The sequence below is a fragment of the Lonchura striata genome, chromosome 4A (genome assembly GCF_050655825.1).
Source record: "Lonchura striata isolate lonStrDom1 chromosome 4A, ASM5065582v1, whole genome shotgun sequence".
NCBI classification, from domain to species: Eukaryota; Metazoa; Chordata; class Aves; order Passeriformes; family Estrildidae; genus Lonchura; species Lonchura striata.
In genome coordinates this window covers 4,527,480-4,553,065 of record NC_140742.1, presented here as the reverse complement: position 1 = coordinate 4,553,065, position 25,586 = coordinate 4,527,480, and the positions used below count along the sequence as shown (strand labels likewise).

At 44.7% G+C, this 25,586-nt stretch overlaps 2 protein-coding genes across 7 annotated transcripts in view; one reads left to right on the top strand and one right to left on the bottom strand.

Annotated features, from left to right (window-relative positions):
* HDX (highly divergent homeobox) overlaps window positions 1-1,633 on the bottom strand; it is a 39,402-nt gene extending 37,769 nt beyond the window's left edge. For 2 of the 5 annotated variants that reach the window (XM_085570579.1, XM_085570578.1), the window contains exon 1: window positions 1,448-1,631. The gene's annotated coding sequence lies outside the window, so the exon portion shown is untranslated. Of the gene's footprint in view, window positions 1-1,447 lie in introns of all 5 variants that reach the window. The other 3 variants (XM_085570580.1, XM_085570577.1, XM_077786482.2) reach the window with 3 other exon arrangements.
* A 19,035-nt stretch (window positions 1,634-20,668) lies between these two features.
* LOC110471139 (connector enhancer of kinase suppressor of ras 2) overlaps window positions 20,669-25,586 on the top strand; it is a 172,280-nt gene continuing 167,362 nt past the window's right edge. The window contains exons 1-2 of one of the 2 annotated variants that reach the window (XM_077786481.2): window positions 20,669-21,196; window positions 21,454-21,527. In XM_077786481.2, the coding sequence (XP_077642607.1) occupies window positions 21,461-21,527 (67 nt within the window). In that variant the 5' untranslated portion in view covers window positions 20,669-21,196; window positions 21,454-21,460. Of the gene's footprint in view, window positions 21,197-21,230; window positions 21,528-25,586 lie in introns of those variants that run through there. The other variant, XM_077786480.2, reaches the window with a different exon arrangement.

Sequence of the window (25,586 nt, the reverse complement as noted above, 5' to 3'; positions counted from 1 at the left end):
CATCAAAATGCAGTGCTACTCTGAACATGTGAGCTGCTTCAGGAGTCCAGCTGGGAGGACACATACTTTAGGTGAGTCATGTGTGTTCTTATCCACAGAGTGAGAAACCCCAGGATAAGGGGGGACAGGGCTGGGGACTGCTCGGGCAGGTGAATGCCACGCAAGCACTTCAAGAGGTGAGACCTCCACAAGAGCACAGCCAAGGACACGTCCTCTTCCTCATCCTCAAACACCTGAGGGATCAATGCGTGGCAGAACAAGGCCCCCTGTCCAACCACAGCAGGCTGGTACCATGGAATCACAGATGGGTTTGGGTTGGAAGGGACCCTGAAGTTCATCTTCTTCCACACCCCTGCCAACAAAGGCACACTGAGCCACTGGGGGCACCGGGCGCTAAGGACTGAGGCAATCCGTGACACAAGAGAACACAGCTTTAAGTTTTGCCAAGGTAGGTTTAGGTTGGACATTAGGAATAAATTGTTCATGGAACGGGTGATAAGACATTGGAAGGGGCTGCCCAGGGAGGTTTGGAGACTCCATCCCTGGAGGTGGCACTCAGTGCTCTGGGCTGGGTGACAAGGTGGGGACTGAGCACAGGTTGGACTCGGTGATCTCAGAGCTCTTTCCCAACCTCAGTGATTCAGTGATTGAGACACCGGGGAATGAGGAAATTAGCGATGACAGCACCTGTGCCAGGGGAGGTTTGGGACCGCCATTATAAACAATTCCTCCACAGAAAGAGCGGTCAGACATTGGAAGGGTCTGCCCAGGGAGGCGGCAGAGTCCCCGTCCCTGAGGCGTTTAAGGCAAGGCTGGACGTGGCACGGAGTGCCGGGGGCGGTGATCGGTAACAGGCTGTGCTGGGGATCCCGGGCTGTTTCCCGGGCTCTGTCGCCGCGATGTTTCTGTCACTGTCACGCTGCCGTGACGGCGATGTTTCTATGGCAGCGACACTTGTGTGACCGCGATGTTTCCGTGCCCGCCACTGAGGCACCCGCGGCTGAGGGGCCGCCGCCGGGCCCGGCGCGCACGCGCAGAGCGGCCCCGCCCGGCGCACGCGCGCGGGCGCTCTCCTGGCGCGCGCGGAGTGGCTGCGCGCGCACGCGCAGTTCCCCCGGCGGCTCCCGGCGCGTGCCCGCCGCCCCCCCCCCCCCCCGCTCGGGGCCGCGCCGGGGGTGGGGGCGGGGGGAGCAGCGGCGCCTGCGCGCGCCGGGCGCGTCCGCGCGCGCGAGCCCGCGCCGGCCTCCCCCCACCCCCGCCGCCGGGCCCGGGCGGAGGGGGGGCATCGCCGGCATCATCATCACCACCATCATCACCATCATCATCACCACCATCATCCTCATCATCTTCCTCCTCCTCCCCTCCTCCCGCCGCGCCCCTCCCGCTCGGGGGCCCCGCCGCGCTCCCCCACCCAGGGTGGGAGGCGGGGGAGCTCCCCCGCGCTTACCGTGCAGCGCGGGGCCGGCGCGGGGGCTCCGGGCTCGGCCGGGCTCGGCTGGGTCGGTCCCGGCGTCACACAATGAAATCAGCGGCCCCGATCATTAATTCTCATCATGATCGTGACGTGCGCGCAGACAGCGGCCAATGGCGCGCTGCGATCAGCGCGGCCCGCGCGGCGCCCGCCCCCGCCGCCCGCCGGGGGGGCGCGCACGGGAGCGCGGGCAGCGCCGGCCGACACCGCGGCCCGGCCGCAGAGCCCGCCCGGAGCCTTCGGCGGGCCGGCCGGGACGGAGTCCGCTGTAAATGACCCCGGGAGGGTGGTGCCGGGCTCTGCCCGGGGACAGCGCAAGGAGCAGCGCCCGTCAACTACAGCAGAAGTTCCGCCACAGCATGGGGAAGAGCTCCGTTCCGTGAGGGCGTGGAGCTTCCCTCTCTGGAGGCACCCCAAAGCCACCTGGACACCTTCCTGTGTCACCTGGTGACCCCGCCTTGGTCAGGGTGATCTCCCTTCCAACCCATCCACCCAGCGATTCTGTGGGTGCCCATCCCTGTGACCCCACTGCATTCTGCAGCCTGGGCTCACAAGGAGGTTGTGCCCAGAGAAGCCCAAAAAGCTCTGTGAAGGACCAAGGGCTTCCATTTGCATCAATAATACGGCACTCAATGAATAAACCTTTTCTTTCCCAGGATGGATACATTTGGTCTGGGAAGGGAGGAAATGCCGATGTGTCCAGGTGGGCATTGCAGGAGCTGGTACAGCACAAGCCGCCCTCACTCACCCCTGTGTCCTTATGGGGACCCAGGAGCAGCCAGGTGCCTCAGTGCCAGCCCTCCTCCGGGCTCCATTTCCCTTCCAAAAGGAAACCTCCTCAACAAAGGAGCAGGAGGCACACTGCTGACCCATCCTGATGGATTGTGTGGTGGAAATCATGGAAAATCACCGTTTATTGGCTCGGCTGTCAGAACACTGAGAAGTCAGACTCAGATTTGAGACCTGTGTTCATTGCAAAGCCTCCAGACAGGCCATATCCCTACTCCAAGTAGTTTCCTCTGAAAGTCACGATGTTAAAATATTAAACAGGCAATTAATTTTGTATGATGCTTTAATTAGAAATACCAGTAAATATTTCTGCAGGACTGAAATAAAACAATTGCTGCTGGTTCTCTGTAGGCAGGGAGTAGACAAGCAGACAGTGTTTATGTTTATTTTAAAATTGCAAGAAGTTGTTTACATTGTTTAAAAATTTTAACACGGATTCTGAACTAGTGGTGGCGTCCCTTTGGGGAATTGGGAACAGATGATCTTTAAGGTCTTTCCTTCTGAAACCATTCTATAATTCTATGGTGTAGTAAACATCCTGGATTTAGTAGCAGAATTTTAGAGAGAGCCCCTATATTTAAACCCTAAATCTTCTGTTGTGCTGCTTTGTCTCCTGGATATGTTCCCTTCCTCTGTGTACCATCAACACTCGCCCTGTAAAACTTAAATACAGCAACCATAAAACCTCTACACCACTGCTTTTATAGAAAATAATTGGTTTGGAATTAGCTATGGAAGGATTCCTAAGAAACTTGGTATGTTTTCTTCTTCATGTTATCTGCGGCTTGGGAAACAAAAATGGTGAGACAGTCTCTCTAACATCCCTTGAAAAATACAGTGGTGTCTGATAAAATGCAGCTTATTAAACTCCTTTAAAATGGTGAATAATAGAAAGTAATATTCCAAGGGTTCTAATTTGACTAACAATGGGCTTACAGGTGCTTTTTCTATAGTTTTCATCAAAAAACTCATAGAATCGTTCTTGAAGGAGACATGAGATGTGTATTTAAGTTGTCAAAGAAACCAGTTTGCAGACTTGTGGCCCCAAAAGAAGATTTGTTGATCACAGTAATGTTCTTTACAATAGAAGAGGCTGAATGTGCAAGTTAACAAAGCTGCTGCTGTTTGCAGCAGAAGAGTGACAAGCTCCAGAAAGAATCTCGTGTTATATATTTCCTTTCCTGGTAATGCCTCTTAAGGAGCCAAACCTTGAGGAAGAAAACACTATGTCAGGATGAAATAAACCAAATATTCTTCTCCTGCCACCAGATCTAAATGCTTCCTCCTTCATTAATGACAGATTTAAATTAACAGGGGCTGGCAGGTTGATCTGGGACATGAAAGGAGTCCTTCCATGGGGGAATAAGCATCAAAGTGAGGCTGTGCTGCAGCTCCTCGGTACGAGCTCATTAAAGTGAGGAGCCCAGCTCACCACTAGTGACTTACCCCGGTGTGGTTGTAGGGGCAGGGAAAGCCCTGGGGCCAGGGCTGGGGGTGGGCATTTCCTGCCGCAGCTGGGAACATCTGCATCGGCTCCCTGGATGGGAAACGATTCCACCCTCAGGAACCCAGCTGCAGGATCACACAAAGGTTCCAAGACCTTTCCCTGTTCCAGCAGCTCGCAGGTTCTCAGACTTTCAGCAGATCGTGCAGGTGAGAGGAAACTCTGTAGGGATTGCTCGGAATTCCTGGGCAAGGACTTGGGAGCTGGTGTGGGACAGCTTTGGTCACACAGTTTAGAGCAACAGCTGCTATTTCCATTTCTCTGGCTCTTTTTGGAGTCTGGAAAACACAGGAAGCCACAGGGGCAAACCCACCCCACTCCACAGAACCCTTTCTCAGGACAGCTTTCCTTGCTTCAGGATGCCATTGTTTAGGGGATATTTTAAAGGATGTAGCTCTAAGCCAGACCTTGGGCTCACCTATAAAGTCAGAGGGAGTGAAAACAGGGTGGAAAAGAGCTCATTTTCACCTGGAAATTTTGTTCTCCACCCCACTGAGAAATTTGGCTCTGATGCTGCTCCAAGGCATGAAATCATGGGGCTGCATTGCATCAGCCAAAAAGGAACCTGGATTGAATCTGTCCCTTGTCCCCAAAGTGTCCAACTGGTGCTTGGGAAAATGTATGGAAAATCCAATGTGGAAAAACTTGGAGTTGATCTGGTGCTTGACCAAGCTCCTTTTGGGAACTTCTTGCTATTATTCATCCTGAATCTTTGATAAGTTCAACCTTCAGAAGAGATTTATTAAACTTCAGGTTCAAGAGTGGCCACAGGAAAACCCTGCTGCTCCTTTCATTTTGTTGGACAAGTGTATCAGCAGTTCCCTGAGGAGCTCCTCAGGCAGTTCTGAGGCTTTGTCCCCTCCAAAAATGTGTCTGACATTCCAAAAGCCTTGCTAAAACCAAGATATGCAATATTTACTGCTTCGTGTCTCTGCAAGGCTCCTTATTCTGCCACAAAGTTTGAATTGATTTATTATTTTAAATAACAAATATTATTTATAATTATTTATTATAATTTATAAAAATATTATATATTATTATTATTTATAATTATTGATTATTTTAAATATTCATTTGGTTGATTCCACCAAAATATGCATGCCCTTCTTTTCCTATCAATACCATTGGATTTGCAGGGGAAAAGTTGCTCTAAAAAGCAAGTTCTTGGTTTAAGTTCCTGCTCTTTCCCAGGTTTTCTGCTCAATGAACACCCAAACGACAACAGCGATGCTCAGTTTACAGAAATATTAAAAAGACACACTAAATATTGGGAGTACAAGGGTGCAATTAAAAATCTACTAAATCGGGAGGTTCCGTGTGAAATAGTGATGAAGAAAGGATTACAGTGTGTAAACCTTAGGAAAAATGTTAATATGGAAAATTCCATGCAGCACATTTTCTGCATCTAAAAGCCCAGCCAGAATTAGTGGTCTTATAAGATTTACAAATTTTCTGTCTTCTTTGAACTTGGTTTTGCCATATTAATTAAAATTATGTGTTAATCCTTACCCAGTGCATAAACAAAGCTCCCATAAACTGAATCTGTAAGTATGTCCTTTGTGCTGGTATGGAAAAAACAGCTGGTGCTTATGGGAAAAAAATGGAAAAGAGCCTGGCTGGGTAGATATTTTAAGGATTTGTTCCACTTTTTATCTTATTGGGATATTTTTAAGAAAATTGGAGATGCTGCTTCCTTGCATTTTTATTGCCTTTGATAATTTTTCGTACACCGAGCAGGAAAAATTATGAACTCGAGGAACATATAAAAATGCAATAAACCAAAAATTTATCCAAAGAGGGAGATAAATATTGTATATTTATTTTTCACCCATTAGTATTCCTAGCATAGGGAGTTTTATAATACAAAGAGAAAATTAAAAATATTTTTAAAATAAAAATGAAAACAAAACCAGGCATGAGAAAGCAAAGAACCAGGAAGAGAACTATCATTTAAAAAAAATATCTATACAGCCCCTCATTTTGTCATTTATCTTCCCTCTACAAGCCTAATTCAATTGGTGAAATGATTCACCTAAATGTGAAGCCCAAACAATTCTTATTTCCCATGACTTTTTTAGAAAAGCAGCCAAGAAAATGTTGAGTTGGAATCTTCAAAGCGTTTATTAGTTTAGGCAGCACTTTGCTTTTCTTTGACTTGTATTTCTCCAGAGGTTAAGATGGTTTTTCCATGTGCTCAGCTCTCCCAAAATCAAACCTTCCTCTGCTCCTTCTCTTCTACCTGTGGGTGCACATTTACTCCATCTCCACCAAAGCTTGTGCCTGTCCCTCTTGCTACCAATCCTTATTTTTCTCTTGTACCCTTGACTGGGCTGAAAGAGCCTGAAAAGTGGTTTGTTGTTTTTTTTTTTTTTCCTTTTAATGTAGTGGTTGTCCCTAATCCTTTGGAATAAAAATAACCATCACCCAACAGTTCCTTCAAGTGTTTCTCCTTGCTTCTCTTACCTTGTTTGATTTAGCCAAGCTCATTTTTCTCCTCAGTCACAGCAAGCCAAACTAAAGGAAAGGTTTAAATGTAGGTTTAGTTCTAAAGGAAACAGCGCCATAAAAGCAGAGATAAAGACAAAAACTTCAGAATCAATTTTACAAATAAAATAGCAGTACAAAGCACCACATCCTCCACAGCTCCACATTCCTGTTGAAGAATCTAAATGATTCCAAGGAAATCCTTTCACCAGTGCTGAACCACAAGCACTTCCTGAAAGGAAAGCATGGAACTACTCCAACAACATTAACCCCTCTGGGAGCCCTTTGGGCATCCTGCTGCTCCTCACATGACCTCCCAAAAGTGCAATATTAGCTAAAAATGCCAGTTCTGGCAGTGCCAGATTTCAGCAAGGAGGGAAATATGGAAATCTGTGAGACAATTCCCATGAGACAATTCCCATATTGGCTGATCCATCTGTCAGTTTGCAGGTGGGGTTTCAAGAGGAGGTGAAGGGTTACAGGAGAATCCTGGTCAGGAGAAGTGTCCTCCTTGGGAAGGAGTCACTGTCTTTTGTAGATAAAATATCCAAATAGATAGATAAAATATCCAAATGTTTGTTCAGTCCCATAGCACCACTTTTATTTTGCAACAAGACTTTGTAAGTTTAAATCTTATCACCGACTGCTATCATTCATTACAGAATTATCCTTTTAAGAAATAGGTTTATGATGTAATCTTCCATCTTTGTCTTTGAGATAACAATAAAATTGAAGTATCGATGGTTTGATGCCAAATATTTTCCCCTTTATTGCAACCTTGTTTTCTTTCATCTACAGAGGAATTTGTTTAAATGCAAATTACTTCTTTCATGAAAGAAGATAGCTTTTGTATGAATCACTATTTGTTTAAATAATTTCCTTAAATGAAGGAAATTAGTGGTACTTGTGGTAGCACTACATTATTGTTTCCAACCTGTTTTACTTCCTCTCCATTTAATCTTGTTTTATCTCAGCTCAGATAAAATAGAATGATGTGACATTAAAGGGAAGCTTTTGTAAGAAGAGGGAAGGTCATTTCCCAATCGATGGGGATGTAGTTTGTACTTTGGGGTTCCTGATGGATGCTTTTTTGGGAACAACCATACCCAGGAAATGCCTTTAATCTCCTTTGAGGTGAGTCAAAATGCCCAGTCTGGTTCAGGTGCAGGTGTGGCCACTGTCCCCCAGCTGTCCCCATGAGGCAGAGCCCTGGGTGAGGCACTTAGAGCAGCATTTGGGGCACAAATAGAGTTGTCTCCTTTTAAATGCAAGATAAGAGCACAGGAACTCGGGACAAATCTCTTGGATCATATCAAAAGCCTTTTTAGTCCTGGCTGACTTTTTGGTGGGTATTTTGTGTTAGAGCACAGGAGTAACTCCCACAAAGAGTGATCCCCACAGCTGGAATCCCAGCAGTCAGTGTTTGAGATGATAGCAATGCAGATTTATCATGTTTTAGTGTACCAAGACTGTGAGATTTGTGTCTCCTGACAGTATCAAAGTGTTGCCAACCAGGGAATTTCCAGTTATGAAACTTTAATTAACATTACTCCTTATCATTCATCCATATCAATAACTGACTTTGATCTCTGTATTTTCCAATGAAAAATATCTATTTCATGCATTTCATTATAAAATAATAATAATAATATATTTTACACTCACATGGACATTTTGCTTCATTTTTTCCCCCATACTCTTCCATTCTCTAGTCTTCCTGGGGTCTTTTTTCTCCCAACCCCATAATCTGTTCCGGGACCCCCTTCCAACTCCCTTTGGGCCACCTCAGTCCTGGCTGTGACCGTGCTCCATGGGGAGCACCCACTCCTGGCTCCCTGGAAGCAGCTGCTTCCACTGTGCCTTAACACATCCTATAAAAAAAAAAAAAAGCTTTTTGATATAATATGGGAAAAAAAAAAAAAAAAGCTGTTAGCAGTGTATTTCAGGAAAGCTCCCAGAGCAAAAGCAGCAGTGAGCTGTCATGCTACAGAGCTGATGGATTTGCTCAGCAGCCCTAAATCACTGTGTTTATCTCGGATTCCCAGCTAATGAAAGGGTGCAGGGTGCTGCAAGCCACAGAGCTTAAGCTCCATTAACTAATCAATTTCTGACTCTGGGAATTAAAAAAACGGGGAGCAAAGCTGTGGTCACTGGTAGAGTTCCAGAGGAGCAATGCTCGAATTTCAACAGCAGCAGGAAAATAGAGGGACAAAGGAGATGCCAGATGTCACTTGGTTTGCTGAGGGCAGTGAAACAGGGCAATGAATGTCCAGCATGTGCTTTGGAAGTGTGAAACATGGGAAGAAATAAATCTGTAATTCTCAATGGGATGTGGGAGGTGCAGCCCAGCGAGCATCAGAAAAGGATCTCTGTCCTTTGTAGGGCGAGAAAAATGCCCTTGGCCATTCCCCAAACCAAACCAAACCAAACCAAACCCAACCCAACCCAACCCAACCCAACCCAACCCAACCCAACCCAACCCTACCCAACCCAACCCAACCAAACCAAACCAAACCAAACCAAACCAAACCAAACCCAACCCAACCAAACCAAACCCAACCCAACCAAACCCAACCCAACCCAACCCAACCCAACCCAACCTAACCAAACCAAACCAAACCAAACCAAACCAAACCAAACCCAACCCAACCAAACCAAACCCAACCCAACCAAACCCAACCCAACCCAACCCAACCCAACCCAACCCAACCTAACCAAACCAAACCAAACCAAACCAAACCAAACCAAAGCAAACCAAACCAAACCAAACCCAACCCAACCAAACCAAACCAAACCCTGCTGCTCAGAGCATCTGCAGGCACCTGGGTGTTGTGCGGGTGTGTCAGGGAGGCTGCAAAGGCAGCAGCAGCCCCGGCCCAGGTTAATTAGCTGTGCCCTTCAGCGAGGATTAGGAAAGATTTGAAAGCATCTAAAGCCAGGCAGGATTGAAGAAAAGCAAATAGCCCAACTTCATGGCAGGGTCTATTGCCAGGGATTCGACTTAATCAGGATCTGTGTCCGCTGCCTTGATAGCCCCCTCTAAGTCGTTTATGTTAGCTAAACATTTGCAAATGAACTCTTTGTATTCATGGCGTCATTTGGAAAAGAAAAAAAACAAAAAAGGAATACCTTACCTGCAGTACTGGTGTCTAAACTCTACAGAAACATTTAGACCTTTCAAACTAAATGTCAAGTTGTTCCTATTTAGTCAAATTCTTGCAAATTTAAGCTAATTAACATAACCACTTTCCGAGTCAGAGCAGGCCCTTATGCTGTGCTTAAGTGGTTTAGTACATGGATCCTTTCTGATTGCCACAGCCCCACGTTTGTGTCTGTAGGAAGAGAAGGGAAAGTTCTGAGTCCAAAGGGTTTTTTATTCCAGGCAACAAGATTCTTCATGGACATCCATGTAACTTTGCCATGATCATTTTTAATACAGAATAATATTATTTTCCTGAGCCAACCAAGAAATGCAGCTGAAATTTCTGGGATGCAGAAGGGACACAACTTACTCAAAAGGAATATTCAAATAATCACGATTGGATTTTAATTACAAGAGTGACCCAACAAGCCCACAAAAGCTGATGAACTGAGTTCCAGGAAATGGGAATTTGATTCTGTACTGCTTTCTAATGTCAATGCTCTTCCTGTCATAACCCAGTGAAAGATCACCTTGATTTTGTATCACTTTCTAGGTGCTGCACTGGCAAAGCAGTGTTTGGAAATTGAGATTCAAATCAAGTCATATTTTAGAGCTATTAACTTGGTACAGCTAAAATTGTACAAAGGGGAATACTTATATTCAGCATAAAAAATGTATTTGCCTGGGGGAGATTTTAGTGTCCAAGACATACATTTGTGATAAATAGTAGAATTTGGAAATGCTCTTTCAATACACAGGGTCACAGTCTGCAAGCAGAGACTTAAAGCTGGAAGGATAGGAAAATGTGAGTCATAATTCCTGAAAAGTTTTGATTCTGGTGGCAATTTAACAGCAAAATAATTAACTTTTGTATTCTAGTCTGAATATTGGAATTCCAAACAAGGTGATTTTCTACCAGAAAAGTTCATCAGAGATTTATTAACAAACATTGTACAAAGTTTTTTGCAGTAAATTAATATATTTTAAAATTAATCTCTTTTTTATGTCACTTTTTTCACAGCTAATGATACATATTTTTGCTTAAGTGTGAAAACATGTCACTTATAATTTTAGGGGGAAAAGCTTTCAACAAAATTTTCAGCCTAAACTATTTTTAATCCTAACATTTTCTGTGAATAAGTAGAAACAAGAAAATGAATTGTGCTGTGAAAAGCCACTAAAACAGTTTTTCCCCCAGGAGATTATAAATATCTGTATATATGGGCAGAATGTGCAATTAACATGAGAAATGTCCTGCTAAGTTTCATGATGATGTACTGGGAGAGAGCAGCAATACAGCAAAACTGGTGAGCTATACAAAAGGAGTAAGAACTTTCTTAGCAAGATACATGATTGCAGAAATTAGACATTTGTTAAAAAGATGTGATGCAGAAATGCAGCAAATGTGGCACTTCATCAGGAAAATGGGCAGGCAGCATTAAACATAAGTGATGGTGTGGGGTTTGGTTTAGAATGCAAAATGAATTTATAAATAATAGATGGAGATAATATGGATAGTTTTAGATAGATTAATGGAATCAATTTTTTTTCTAACTCTTTCAAATTAATTTGAGATGGCTGCACAGTTACGTCCCTTCCCCAAAGAGTTAAGAAAATGTTAAATGGGTAGCTCACAAAATGGGAAGTTATTATCCTGAGATGAGCCTTGGAGGAATTATGGAGAAGAGGGAGATAATATTGGAATATATGACTTTGATTTTTATTTAAACATTATACTTGAAATAGTTGCTAAAATCCTCGAGCTCTTCCAGGCAGAAGACACGGGGCCTGGTCTGCAGGGACCAGGAAATAAGGGACAAGTCCTTAACAGGTTTCTCACCTGTCTCCCCTTCTCCCAGCACTGGCTCACAGCAGTGACACCTGCAGAGAGGCTCTGTAGCCAAAAATCACTGCTGCTCTTATTGCACTGAGCGGAAAAATAAACCCACAGCAGCCCAAACTGCAGGAGAGGTTTTCCTTGGGAAGAGAGAGCTGAGTCCTGGAGCTGATGGACTGGATTCGACTGGGAAATGATCAGAAGCTTGAGGAGCAAAGCTGGTGAAACACAGTGACCTGGGGAATTGCTGGTGGACGTGCAGGAGACTCCAAGGGCAAGGCTTGGGCATGTCTGTGTTGAAAGCTTTGGCTCCTTGTTTTCAGATCAGATATTTTGATATGTGCATCTCTGATCACATTCACAGGCAAAACAAGCCCAACTAAGGGAAGAGATAAAAATGCAGGGTTTTCTCACTCTGAAGAGGCTGAAAAAGAGAAGAGAGATTCCTCATGGAGACCTGAAGAAGAAAGAAGCTGCCAGAAGTCTTGAAGGACACAGATCCTGAGGAAATGCACAGTGGGTCGGATATATCAGAAATCAGAGTATTTAAAGAACTGCTGTTTCAGTAGCTGTTGAAAACCCCTAAACCAAGGGATCTATCCCTGAATTTTTATAGCAGGGCTGTGGCTGGTGTTTGGTGGCTGCAGAACATCCTGTCCTTCCCTCCCAGGGACAGGAGGACCGAGAGCTGCTGGGATGTGGAAGGAAGGAAGGAGCGCCGGGAGCAGGAAGGGGAGCAGGAGCTGCAGATGGCTGAGGGTTCTGACAGCCCTTCCTATAAACAAGGTTTCTGGATGGCAGGTCTTTATTTTGGAGCTGAGCTGGTGCAATTTGTGACTACAAGAAAGTGAGAGAGAAATGAAAGCTGGCTCTGCAGCACAGCTACAGAGCTTCCCAGCTCTTGACAATTAGTTTATGCCTTCCTTGGCTTGATCAGAGCACGTCTTGTCACCATCTAACATGGCTTCAGGTTGTCCAAAAGGAAAAAATCATGTTGTTTACTTGCCAGGCTCTTTCAAAATAAAGCTATTGTTGCATGTAAGAGAGAGCAGAGCTGTTTGGAATGGAAAGAGCAGGGGAAGAGCCCTGAGAAATTAATTACGGGAGGAAAGCTGGTTGCTGATGCAAAGCTCCTGGTGAAGAGCAAAGGGCACGCTGCTGGGATGCAGAGGAAAACACGACAGGACACATCACCATCATCTCCTCGGTTTCTAAACAGCAAATCAAGTTAATTTGGAGAGACAGGCTGAAGGGAAGAGACCTTTTTATTCTGCATCCTTCTTTCAGATCAGTGTTTAACTCTGTGTGGCTACAGAAAGGATGAAAAATGTCCAGCTCTGCACTTAGACCTGAGGTTTTCTCATTCACAGGTGTATCAAGGGCAGGAGAGGAAGCCTCATGTACTAAATTCTCCAAAGTGCCCATGGTGAAGGCTGCAGCAGATGTTTTCATGTCAGGTTAGTCTGGCAGGTATTCATGGCTCACACGACTTTTCTTTTTCTAGCTTTCAGATTCTTGTATCTCTATTTCTGCTGACAATTTTAAGGCAACACAAACCCTGGCTCCAGTCACACGCTGGGAATATCTCTGTGGTCACAGCCTGTCCTCCAAGCAAATATTGAGTCTAACTAAACATGGAGAATGAAGAGGCTACTGGAGTATAAAGCAGGAGCATAATCTCTGAGGTTTTAACCAAGGTATTAGCAAGACCTAAGAATAGCAGGGCTTTGCAAAGATGCTAAGATAAAGGAAAAGCCATCTTGAGAATGCCTTGAAGAAAAGCTTTTGCTGTCACCAGTCACTTGACAACATGAAAGACAAGCTTGGACCAAAAATCACAGGGAAACTGAAGATGGGATGATAATAATTGTCACAATTTTATGAATCTGACATTCCCTGTGCCAGCAGATCCTGGGTCACCCCATCAAATATCTCTGCAAGGCAAAATGACTCTTTGACTATTGAAGCCCATGCTCAGACATTTCTGTAAGGCACATTTTGCCATGGGATGGTGGAGAAGGAGATAATGATGGAACACAAAAGAATAAAGTGGTTTTTCTCAGTAGAATGGCCCAGAGTGCACCCAGGCTCTTCTGGACACTTGAACATGAGCTTGTCCCTCTTCTCCCACCACACTGAGGGTCCCTCAATGGCAAAACAAGTCCATTTCCAACATTGTTGCATATTTTCTTCACACCATAAATGTCACACAGAATATACAGACCAAGTTTCACAGAATCACTGAATATTCTGAGTTGGTTCCCTGAATGCTTTAGGAAAATTAACAGGCACTTTGGTCAAAGCCAACTTCCCAGCCAGCAAATAATGATTTGCAAAGGAATCTGGTATCAATAGTTTGGAAGTTTTATTACTGTTGTCAAGTTTTCCATTATTACTGGGGTTTTTTTTTCCAAAGTAATATTGTTTACCTAATGTAGTGAGAAGCAGATGGTTTATTGCTTAAAAGTTGTTATGTGATTCCTGCAGAGGAAGTACATTGAACATTTATTCTGTTTTTATCAAATATTTTCCAATTATTTAATAGAGGAAGGGGAAAGGCATATACAAATCATATTGTATATAAATTAATATGGATATGTTGACAGGAAATTAAACACATTGTAGTAATAAATATTCTGACATTTTATTTTTTTCAAAGAAAAGGAGCTGGAGTTAGCAGCACTCACATTTTAAAATTCCTATGATTTTAGGAACAAAGAAGAGAGGTCTGAAAATTTAGTCTAATCTCCATAATACCTACAAAATAAAGGCCATTGATCCACGTGTAATAAATCTGGCATCACACAGATGATTTCTGTCGAGCTGGAAATTATTTTGGGAGACATTGCCCAGTTTTGCCCTCAGAAATTCTCGTGCTGACCCCATGACTGTCAGTACTGTAAGCTCCATGCCATGGAAAACTGAATTAAGGGAGTGAATCCATTCTGGGCATAGAATTGCCTGCACAGTGCTACAGGATCCCTCTGAAGCTGCATATGAGGCTCAAAGAGCCTTGCTGCAAGATATTTCCCTGTTTCTCTTTAATTTAGTTACTGTAGTCAGTTCTGAGCTGAGCAGAACTTTTTAGTTGCTCCTGGAGGAATTCTGTGCAGGGAAATGATAACAAAGGATCTGTCTGCAGTTTTCCCCTGCTTGCCAAGCTGGTGATGGCAAACTGAAGAGATCAGCGAAGCAGATGAGGCCCCTGTTCTCTGTGTGTCCCAGCAGCTCAAGGCTTACCCAAATATCTGTGTCCTCATGAAGTTTATTTGGGGAGGAAGCTGTGACTCGTGGTGGCAGCAAATTCCCCACATGGAAACTTCCTTGGCAAGGTGGAAGCCTCCTCCACTGGCATGGCTTCAAGGGATTTTCTTCTTGTGATGCCTCAGGTTTTAGCTTTTATATTTTTCACATTCTGTGCTGCTTCAGTGTGTGGGTCTGAGCTTCACATCAGGGGATGGTGAGCTCTCGTCACAGAGCAGGGAGACAAAATAATTCCTTTTCCAGCTGGGCACCAAGGACAAATGATCCAAATTTCAGCCCCAGGAGCACAAACACCATGGGCTGGAGAGAGAAAAACAAGCAGGATGGGACTGCCTGGGCTGAAGCTGGAATTGGACAATGAACCCCAAGATTCAAATAGAGCAGAACTGATAAAAGTGAGAGCCCCGGGAGCGCTCGTGCATTTTGGGATCATTTTGGGTCATTTGGGTGCAGCCCTGGCTGGGCTCTGGTGCTGCCCAAGGTGGATCCATGGAGGAATCTTTATAATAAATCCCTGCTTTATTCTTTAACTAGCCCCTGTTCTAGGGCAGCCTTCACAAGGCATCACTTGTATCTCTGCTTTGAAGATTGTCACAACGATTCCCAGATGGAACATTCCCTCTTATTTGGGGCTCTTTGGGAGACTCTAAACATGTTGGTGATATCAACAAACAGGCTGAAAACAGAGGATCCAGTTTCCCTGAATATGAAAATACTTCAGTGTTCTCTGCTCATTTGTAGTCTGAGCCAAAGAACACAAAGTTCATCTTCTATGAGAAAAAATTACCCATGTTGTAACTTCACAGTGTCTTCACTGAAATCAGTGGATTTTCTTGGAGAATAATGATATTTTTTCAGTTAATTTTTCTACATGGAATCTTTGAAATTAATACACTTCAGTTGCATTTAAAACTCTGGATAGGGCTGCGAAAAGTGATCATTTTTCCACGAGATGTGTTATCTAGAGAACCTGTTTTATAGAAAAGCTACTCTTGATGTCAAGGAAGTGTAACAACAGCTAAAGGGCAGCTCCTGAAAAAAAAAAAGGTGATGTTATGATGAAAGTGATGCAAGACAGGAGGAAGTTTGCAGTGCCTCTGTTCATGATGTTCATTTTCTGTGGCTAAATAGAGGATTTCAGTCCCAAGAGAGGTCAGAGGAGGAGCTTTTATGAACACTAAAATACACCAAGGAAAAAGCAATGCACGAAATCATCTCAGCCATGTCAAGACATATTTTTTAGCAAGTGATAATGAAATAATTTCTCTACATTCCTGAGAAACCAAGTATTTATTGCATTTTTGTAATGTTAGCCCTGATTTCCAAACCATTTGTTAAGGGTGTTTTAATACCCAATTAATGTAAAATATAATAAATTATTACTAAAACACATTAATAAAACAGTTTTATCATCTAATGGAGTGTGAAAAAATATAAATTTCTAATGAGGCTCCATGTGAAAACTGGGATATTAATACCTGTAATGGAAAAGCAAGAAAGCAAAGACTACAGTGGTTTCCTGTGGAAAAAAAAACAAACCTTTAGGTTGATACAACAGTAAACGCCAGCAGTGAAAATGAAATGCAATTAATGAATGAATGAAGTGGGGTTTATTAAAAGGAGCTGCCGGGGCTGGCAGCGGGTGCGGAGCCAGCAGATGGCACTCCAGAATGTGGAACTCCAGGATGTGGAACTCCAGAATGTGGAACTCCAGAATGTGGAACTCCAGGATGTGGAACTCCAGAATGTGGAACTCCATCCTGCCCATCCGGGCCTCCACAGGATGGACCCACTGCCCAGCTCACAGCCGGCACAATTCCGCAGAGGACAGTCAGAATTTTGGGGCTGGAGCCTCCACCAGGAGAAGAACCTCAGCAAAAGAGCCTCAGCTGCACGGGGTGCTGGAGAATCACAGGATGGTGGGATGGCTCGGGTCGGAAGGGAGCTTAAAGCCCATCCAGTGCCACCCCCACCATGGGTAGACACACCTTCCACTGGTGCTCCAAGCCCTGTCCAACCTGGCCTGGGACACTTCAGGGATGCAGGGGCAGCCACAGCAATGCAATACCCACCCAAGAGATTGGCTCTGCTTTTTGGAGCATGGTGCTGAGAGCTCCACGGGTGTGGATTCAATCCCTGGATGCTCACTTAAGAGTTGGACTTGATCCTTGTGCCTTCCGACTCAGAATGTCCTGTGATCTGAAATAAAGACTGATGGATCGTGTGGAACCTCCCAGTGACCCTCTCTGGGACTGATGGATCGTGTGGAACCTCCCAGTGACCCTCTCTGGGATTGATGGATCGTGTGGAACCTCCCAGTGACCCTCCCTGGGACTGATGGATCGTGTGGAACCTCCCACTGACCCTCTCTGGGACTGATGGATCATGTAGAACCCCACCATTGACCCTCCCTGGGAGCTGGGAATGATCCAAACCTTCTCCTCACAGCCCCTGCTCGGGCTGCTCAAAGCACAGGATCCTCCCCCAGCTCTCCTGAGCTCTGTCCTGTGAGAACAGAGCCCAGCCCCTCAGTTTGCAAAGCCAGGGTTAAGTAAGGCCAAGTTTATCCCTAAGTAGGAGAATCTGTCAATCCCTATCCCAAACCTAAGCTGGGTTTTGTTCCTCCCAGCACATTTATTGCTCTCATGCAACTTCACCAGAGGCACTTTGCTTGCCATCTCTCAAGTGCCTCAAGGGCTGGAGGCAACATCAGGCAGAACCTGGCCTAGAACAGAACTGACCAAAACAAACAGTTTAGCTCCATTCTCTTTTTTGAGAATATGTTCTTTTCCACAAAAAACCAGCTGTATAATATATGAATGTTACGTGATAAAAAGCTTTAGTGATAACTGAGAGTTCAACAGTCATTTCCTTGGAGATTTTGCTTACTTTTCCATTAATAATATAAATTATAGATATCCTAAGTTATAACATTGCATACCACTTTTCCAGGGCATTCATGATTTATTGAATCTGGGGCTGCATGTTCTTGCTTTTCCATAATGGACATCAAATGCCATGTCAAGACTTTATTAAACTAACCCTCTCCTAAAGGACTTATTTTGCAACATGCAAGTTATTTCTTCATCAAAGAAGATGAGAATAATTGTTGCCAAATGAAAACTGCGAGAAATACATGATTGTTCTAAGTGTTAGAGTGACTATGGTACCAGATTTGAACATAATCCTTAATTGGAAAGTTATCACTGGCCATGAAATACACAAGAACATTTAACTGCCTCCCACAGTGGCCATGAAAATACGGAGACTGATGGTTTAATTAGCAATCCCAGAGATACCAGGCAGTGCTCAAAAGCTACAGCACTCTCAGCATTATTGCTGGGAAGGAGGAGGGACTCCAAACCTTTCCACCAGTCTGTTCAGCCTTAGGCCTTCGCTGTCAAAGGCAGCAGCGATGATTATGGGCTGGAATTACCAGATTATTTTATATAGGCCTTTGACAACAACGTTGCTTGGTAGTGAAAGCTCTGCTTCCTTTCTCCCTTTCAAATGCCTCCCTTTGCTCCAATGCTTATGCAGACTTCAGTCAGAAAGTATTTCTCATTTACATGACCTAGATAGAATAATAGTGAGAAAGATGTTCCTTGATCTTTTTTCTCTTGATTTGCTACATTCAGCCTGGAAGAAAAACACAGTCATGGGAATGCATTGTTGCTTTTATGTTGGCATTAGGAAGCAGTGCTAGGTAGGGTGGGGGATAGATCTAGGCAGAAGCCCTGCAACAAACAGGCAGAAAAACACATGGCACAGCTTTAGGGATTGCATAGTTTTGCCTATTTTTAAAAGATTTCCTTGCCTAGTGACTGCACCCACTTGATCCCACTGCAGTGACCCATGGCTGACAGGAATGGTGGCAGCCTGTCAGGGGTGACAGCTCAGTGCAGGGGGTGTATTCCATATTCCATGGTTACTCATTCCAGAGTCCTTACCTCAGCAGGCAGAGTGGACAACCCGCATCAAAAAGTGCTCTGAACTGACTTGAACCGTGCTTCCAGAAATAGTCTGGGCTCCATTTGGCCTTTCTAATGCTCAGTTGGATCCATCACTGAGTCCCATGGCCTGCCACAGGCTCCTTTCCAGATCTTGCCATGTTCCTGTGACATTCCCGTGGGTGTAAGGAATAAATCTTTAAGGAAACAACAAAAGAAGAAGCAGAGGAAATCCCCAGGTAGAGCCACCCATGGGCTGCCACACTGAGCATACCCATGGAAATAGTTGAAGGAACATTTCCCTGGGGTTGGAATGATTTGTGACAAACCAGGGCCATGTGCACTGACCTTTGCAACGGAGAATGAACCTGAATAAATCATCAGGAAGGAGAGAAATGGAGCTTTTTTTAACAGCTTTGAATATTTTATTCCAAGAGGTAGAACCAAAAAGTAGATGGTTGTCCTGAAGGTTGTAAAATCCCAGAATACAGACAAACCGTGACTGGTAATGATAAGGAAAATCACAGGAGTTTATCTAACAGCCAGGGTCTTCCAGAAAAATTATTCCAGACAAATTATAGCTCCTGCCTGAGCCAGCACCATGAATAAGAGTGGGAATAAATGAAAATGCAAACCATCTTTGGGGGGAGGAGATTCAGTAACAGGACATGAAAGATTTAGAAGGTTCTCATTGTGAAAATGGAAGTCCTGATTCCAAAATAATGGTTGAAGGCCTCTTTTGTCATCCAAGGACAATTTAAATGAGTGGAATTATTCCCATTGACATTGATGAGCTTTGAATTCAGGCTTCATCCTCTTTTAAAAATATGTCCAAATATATTAAAAAAGTGCCCAGTCAAGCCTGGGTAGGAAATGTGAGACAAAGGGGCATTGACAGAATGTCTGTCAAATGACAGGAATTAGGGAAACAGTCCAAACAATCATGAATGAAGATTTTTTTTTGTGTGCAAATGTGTCAAAATACCAAGTTCATACACAACATAGCTTATCTCAAATTCTTCTATGCTGGTACTGAACTTTAAAAAATTAGGAATTTGAAGAAAGAATAGCCCCCAGACAACTTGTACAGTTTCCAATAGCTAATAGAAATATTTATTCTCAATTCTAGCCCACTATTGCCTAAAAAGAGAAGTATTGTGCCTTTGAGTGCTTTGTCATTATGATGTCCATTGTAAACAGCTATTTAGACAGAACTAAAGCTACTGAAAGTGGTCTCCCAAAACCCAGAGAGGAAGCTGACATGCTGTTCAGCCTTCTTGAAGGAGAATTGATGTGAATCCTTTTGTAAAGAAGATCTGTGCTCTGTGCACTCCAAATACATCATAGAATACTAATCACACTATTTCCCAAAGCTAAAGAAAAATAAAAAAGGATAGAGTGAGAGCTGAGCTGAGCTGAGAATGGTGCATCTCTTTGGAGATGCTTTAGTGGGGGGAAAGATGCCTGTCTGCATCCTTAACTATAGAAAAAAGAGCCTTGAAAGAGTAGAGAATAAACTGCCAGAGAGTAGGTTGAGATTGGATTTTAGGAAGGCATTCTTGCCTGTGAGGGTGGGCAGGCCCTGGCACATGGTTCAGAGAAGCCGAGGCTGCCCCTGGATCCCTGCAAGTGTCCAAGGTCAGACTGGACAGGGCTTGGAGCAAGTGGAAGATGTCCCTGGCCATGGCAGGGGGTGAGATGGGATGGGCTTTAAGGTCCCTTCCAACCCAAACCACCCTGGGATTCTGTGATAAAGATTCCATTGGTTTTTCATGTTCCCCCATACAAGAGAGAGAGGACAGATCTCAGCCTGGAGACTTCAGCGCAGCCCCAGGGGAGCAGAATATCACCATCCTCTTCCCCTGATGTGCTGGGAAACTTGGAGTAGCACAGGAGAAAAAGGCAGAGAGGAAAGGTCACTGAAGAGAAAGGTGAAACTGTTTTGTTCTGCCTTTTTTTCTGGTCTCTGAGTTTCTCCCCTTAACATAAAATAGTGGGGCTGCAGATCTCAGACAGAAGGTTGGAGCCTGCAGCACCTTCTCAGCCACAGGATGCAGAATTTGTGCTGCATGAGGCGCAGAGAGTCACAAATGGGTCCAAAAAGTGCTGTTTGGCACATCTCATTGAAATGTTTCACCTTCATCTGTCAGAAGGGTAGTAAACTTCAGGGTTAGGAATACTTAAAACGTTTTTTTTTTCTTTCATAACAAAAGGGAGACATTGACTAATGATTCCAGTACTGAGAGTCAAAATACTTGCTGTACTTGTCTATCCTAAAGTGCTGTAGAAGTACAAATTGCCTCTTCGATGCTGTCATTCTTTCCCTACAAAATGAGCAGCTCATAGGAGGAAATATCCTGCCTCTGAATGTGGCCAGGAAAAAAAAGAGTTTTCTCCCAGTAGTTTTTTTTCTTGGGTAAGACTTTTCATACTGTGTTTGACATTCTGAATTACGTGATTACACAGTACAAGACTCCAGCAACATTTCGCATTGTAAAGATGGAGATGCTCAGCATTTTGCCAGATGCCAGGCGATATCCTGACGTTCCTGTCTTCACTTTGAGCCGAGTGACAGTCAGCATATTCACAATGAAGCCAAGACAATCTGCCATCAAGTCACAGTAGTGACATTTTCCCCGCTGAAGATCCCGGGGCTCGCTGGGATAACGCGGCTCGGCGGAGCGGCTCCGGCGGGATCGCTGGTGTGGAATGCCGTGTTTTATCCGTGCCGCTGGCTCGGCGGGCACAGCCTTTGGTAAGTCAGTGTGTACTGCACCATTTCCTGGCTCGGTGCTCCGGGTGTTGCAGGCTGTGTGCAGTGGGGGAGGTGCCAGAGCTGATCAAGCAGTGTAATTTTATACATTACTGAATCAGTGCGGGAGGGACCTGGAGGGACAAAGCATCATCTTCTCTTTGAACTGCACCGTAAAATCCCACAGCTCTCTTAGCCCAGCCATGCTCTGATACAATTTTTCTCTCCTTTTCCCCCCGATTTTGGTGTGAATGATAAAGTGATCTGATGATGGCTCTCGTTATGGAACCTATTAGCAAGTGGACGCCCAAGCAAGTAGTGGATTGGATGAAAGGTAGGATCGTTTATTGCCGTGTATTGTCTGTACTTTGGATCCCGGCGGTTTGCATCCGTGCTCTCGCATTCTTTGTTTTGGGAAGAGTTTATTCAGTTCTGATCATCCCTGTGCTGCTTTGCCCAGTAGTTGTTAAGAGACAGGGCTGAGGAGAGGCTGCTGGAGCTGTGCTGTGCTGTGGGAATTGCTGCCGACATCGGAGCAGGGATCAACTGCATTTGTTGGACAATGCAGACACGAAGTGTTTGTGTCTCACGGCTCCATTATGCCTCGCACAGGGTAACGCCGGGATGTTTGGCTGCTTTAAATTTGCCCTCATTAGGTCTGGTTTGCTCATATCAGGTGATCTGATGCAGTGGCTGTGCAGCGCTTGTCTGTAGTTTTGGGTACCACAAGGAGCACCAGGAGCCGGGGGCTGGACTGAGGCATCCTGCTCCTCCAGGGACCTGTCCTGCCCTGCCCAGGCTCCTCCAGGGACCTGTCCTGCCCTGCCCAGGCTCCTCCAGGGACCTGTCCTGCCCTGTCCAGGCTCCTCCAGGGACCTGTCCTGCCCTGCCCAGGCTCCTCCAGGGACCTGTCCTGCCCTGCCCAGGCTCCTCCAGGGACCTGTCCTGCCCTGTCCAGGCTCCTCCAGGGACCTGTCCTGCCCTGCCCAGGCTCCTCCAGGGACCTGTCCTGCCCTGCCCAGGCTCCTCCAGGGACCTGTCCTGCCCTGCCCAGGCTCCTCCAGGGACCTGTCCTGCCCTGCCCAGGCTGCCTGTCCGAGGCTCCGCAGGGCTGAGCGCGGCTCCGCGGGGGAAACTCGCCGGGATAACTTGACAGGAATGATGATTTCCCTGCACATTCGCAGTTTCACAACACAGCCGTCAGCTGTGACATGTTTTGCCTGACAATGCTCGGCTGTGCTGCAAACAGACCGGGATGGATGGGAGGGCGAGGGATTGTTCTGATGATAAGTGGTTTAAATTTCTCCGGAGTGGGGGGAGGATGTATTCCCACCGTGGGATGCATTAGTGTTGTTATACAGTGCTTCTGATGAGCTGCCTGTCTTGGAGACAAATAATTCCTGCCACGGGGGATCTCTGTTATATAAGGAGTAGAGGTGCAAATTTGGGGTGTAGGTTACTCCTGGAAATGATTCCTGTGATGTGATGACTGAACTTATGGGAGGGTTGAATTGGATGCCCACTCGAATGTCCTTAAAGCTTTCAAAGTCTTCTCATTAATAGAGGAATGGTTCTGATCTCATTTTGCTGAGGTGCATCTCCACACTTCGCTGAAATTGGGCTGTTTTGGTGCTCATCAGACACGTTGCCATTATCAGCTAATTATTCTCCTACCAGCGCAGAGTCTTGTGAAGCAAACGGTGTCTGGGGGAATGGATGTACTTTGTTTCTCAGGCGTTGGGAACTCGGGGTAATTGGGAGTGTTTAAGCAGGTCATTGGGATGAGTCCTAAACCTTTAGATACAGAATTGATCCCCAGGCTACAATGTCATTAGGTGATAGCAAAGCCTAATGTATTTGCAGAGGAGTTATCTGACCCACACCTTCATTCCCAGTACATGAAAGAGTTAAAAAGTGGACAGATCATTCTGCTAATTTAACTCCTTACTTGAATTATAATTTAAATTACGTGTCAAAGCATGTAGAATACTTGTTGCTAAATTCAAAATTACTACCTGCTACTTTTTTATCCTTCCTGATGCAAACTAATTACATGCTGGGGAGCAGTAATCCATGATGTGCAGTGCAGGAAGGTCACACAAGCAGCAGATTTTTGAATGTCTGGAGTTGCCTGACACTTGGATTTCCATGCCAGCCTGCACAGTGCACCATCCACAGGGATATCTGGTGTAGGCAGCATTGTCAGTGCTGTGCCTCTGTGTTCAAGCATAAGTAAATATGATGCAGTGAACATTGAAGTATTCACAAATTGATATTTTCCTTGGTAGCATGAGCTGCACACCCACAAGCAGGAAAGTTGCACACTTGTCCCTTTTCCCCATGTTAATATTGCAAGCCTCCTTTTTATCCCTTTGCAGATGCATTGTTCAGTTGCAGCCAAAGACCTGACCCACACAAATGGCAGACTGGAGTCAGTTTAATACCACTTATAACTACCTTGCTTTGCAAAAATTGCCTAACTGTGGCCACTGTTTGCCTGTAATTTCCATGTGTTGTGTAGCTCAGCTGTTGGCTACAGTCACTCTGCTAAATCCATGTGCCAGTGAGGTCGAAGGTCTGCACAGGCAGTGATTTGCAGTGAAAAGGTAGCTTTTATGTGGTTCTTCTATTCTGAAAGGTCACTTCTTTCACAGCATTAGAAGATAAATCAAAGACACTTTCAAAAAATTACTACTTTAGGAATGAGTATTATCTTGACCGTAGAGAGCAACATGTTAATAAACAATGGAACAAATATGCCTCTGTAATGTACCTTTGGGGGGCTTATAAATATGTAGACAATTAGTTTTATTTGTGGAGACTGTAAGTGATAACATATTTCACAGGGAAATTATAGCAACACGGTTTAAAACTTGCATTTATCACATCCCTTCAAGCCATTAGAACTTATTCCTAAAATCTGTTAGCAAAGCCCATGTTTTGAAACTAACTAGCAGTGAGTACCAGAAGCATCAAATAACTGTAGAGAAGATGGAAGGAAGCCACGAAAATGATGTTAATGGTTTGAGACCCAGGTCCCCAGAAAGTGTCCTGGTTACAGCACACGATGAGAGCAGCAGCTGCAGCCTGAACCCCCCCTCAGGAGGAGACACCCTTCTGTTCTTTTCCTTTAGGAAATGTTACTTGCCAAAAAAGTAAAAATTGGTAAGCTTTAAGGAACATTGTCATGACAAGTTGGCATCTTGCATTTATCCACAGTTCCTTTCTCGGGAACGCACTCAACTGGAATTCAATTAGGGAACTGCATCTGATGGTGTGGACAACCTGAAAAGGCCGTGCAAGTCTGGGGAAATTGATTCCTGAGGCTCTCAGGGGTTCTAGAAGTTAAAACTCTGCATACTTTTGTCTCTATGCAAACATACTTCGTTAGGTTTGGCAGATGTGGTTAAAAGGGAAGGTTTCAAAGGAGCTGACAACATTAACTGGAGAGGCATTTTTAGCAACAGTTTTTAGTCAGTATTCTTTTTTCCCCAAATTTTCCAAAATGTTAAACATCTCCAAATGGTTTTCAGGTGTTTTCCCTGGTTACAGCCATTTCTTACATAACTTACCTGTTTTCCTGGGGATGTGTTCTATGGACCCAAAATAATGGGATTTTTTTAAGGAAAAGCTTTGCCTTGCTCAGATTTCCCCATTGGAAAACAAACATTACCCATAAAATCCCCAGTGCCTTCAGGGTCAGGGTGGTTTCCAGCTGGTCAGATTTCCCTGGATTAGGTTTAACACACTAATGGGAGTAAATGGCAAACTGCCCTCCAAGATGTGCATCTGGAATGCTTTACCTGGAGATTTTTGTTGCTTTTTGGTGCAGGAGCTCCCTGTGAAACTCAGGGACGTTTTGCAGGTTATCAGTGAACACTCCAAACCCAAACCCATCTATTTTAACGTGCTCTGAGCAGGGGAGTCCTGTACAGAATCTGGGGGTTTGGGATGCAGAGGGGACCTAGGATGTCTTACTGAATTAACAAAAGAGTGAGACTTTCTGTTTCCATTGGAGGCAAAATCTGATGGGAATTCTCTGTACTTTTACAAGCAAGAGCATTGGAGATGTTGTACTTCCTAAGGGGAGCAGTTTACAAGTAGGTCATTTAAAATGTGAACTCATTTACAGGGAAGTGACACCTCTGTCCAAATAAATAGTCACTTTTCAAAGCAGTCCAAGGAAATGAAATGAAATACAATGCAATGAAATACAGCTGCGATTTTCAGAGAATGCAGTGTTATTGAAGAGCTGAAAATTAAAATGGGAAACCAGCTATTCCTTAAGTATCTGTAATAACTCCACACAGAGTCTGTGATTCAAAGTCTTGGGGACTGACAGGTTTGTCTGCCAAAACAGCCTGCAGTGGAGGTTTCTCTCCTAATAAATGGT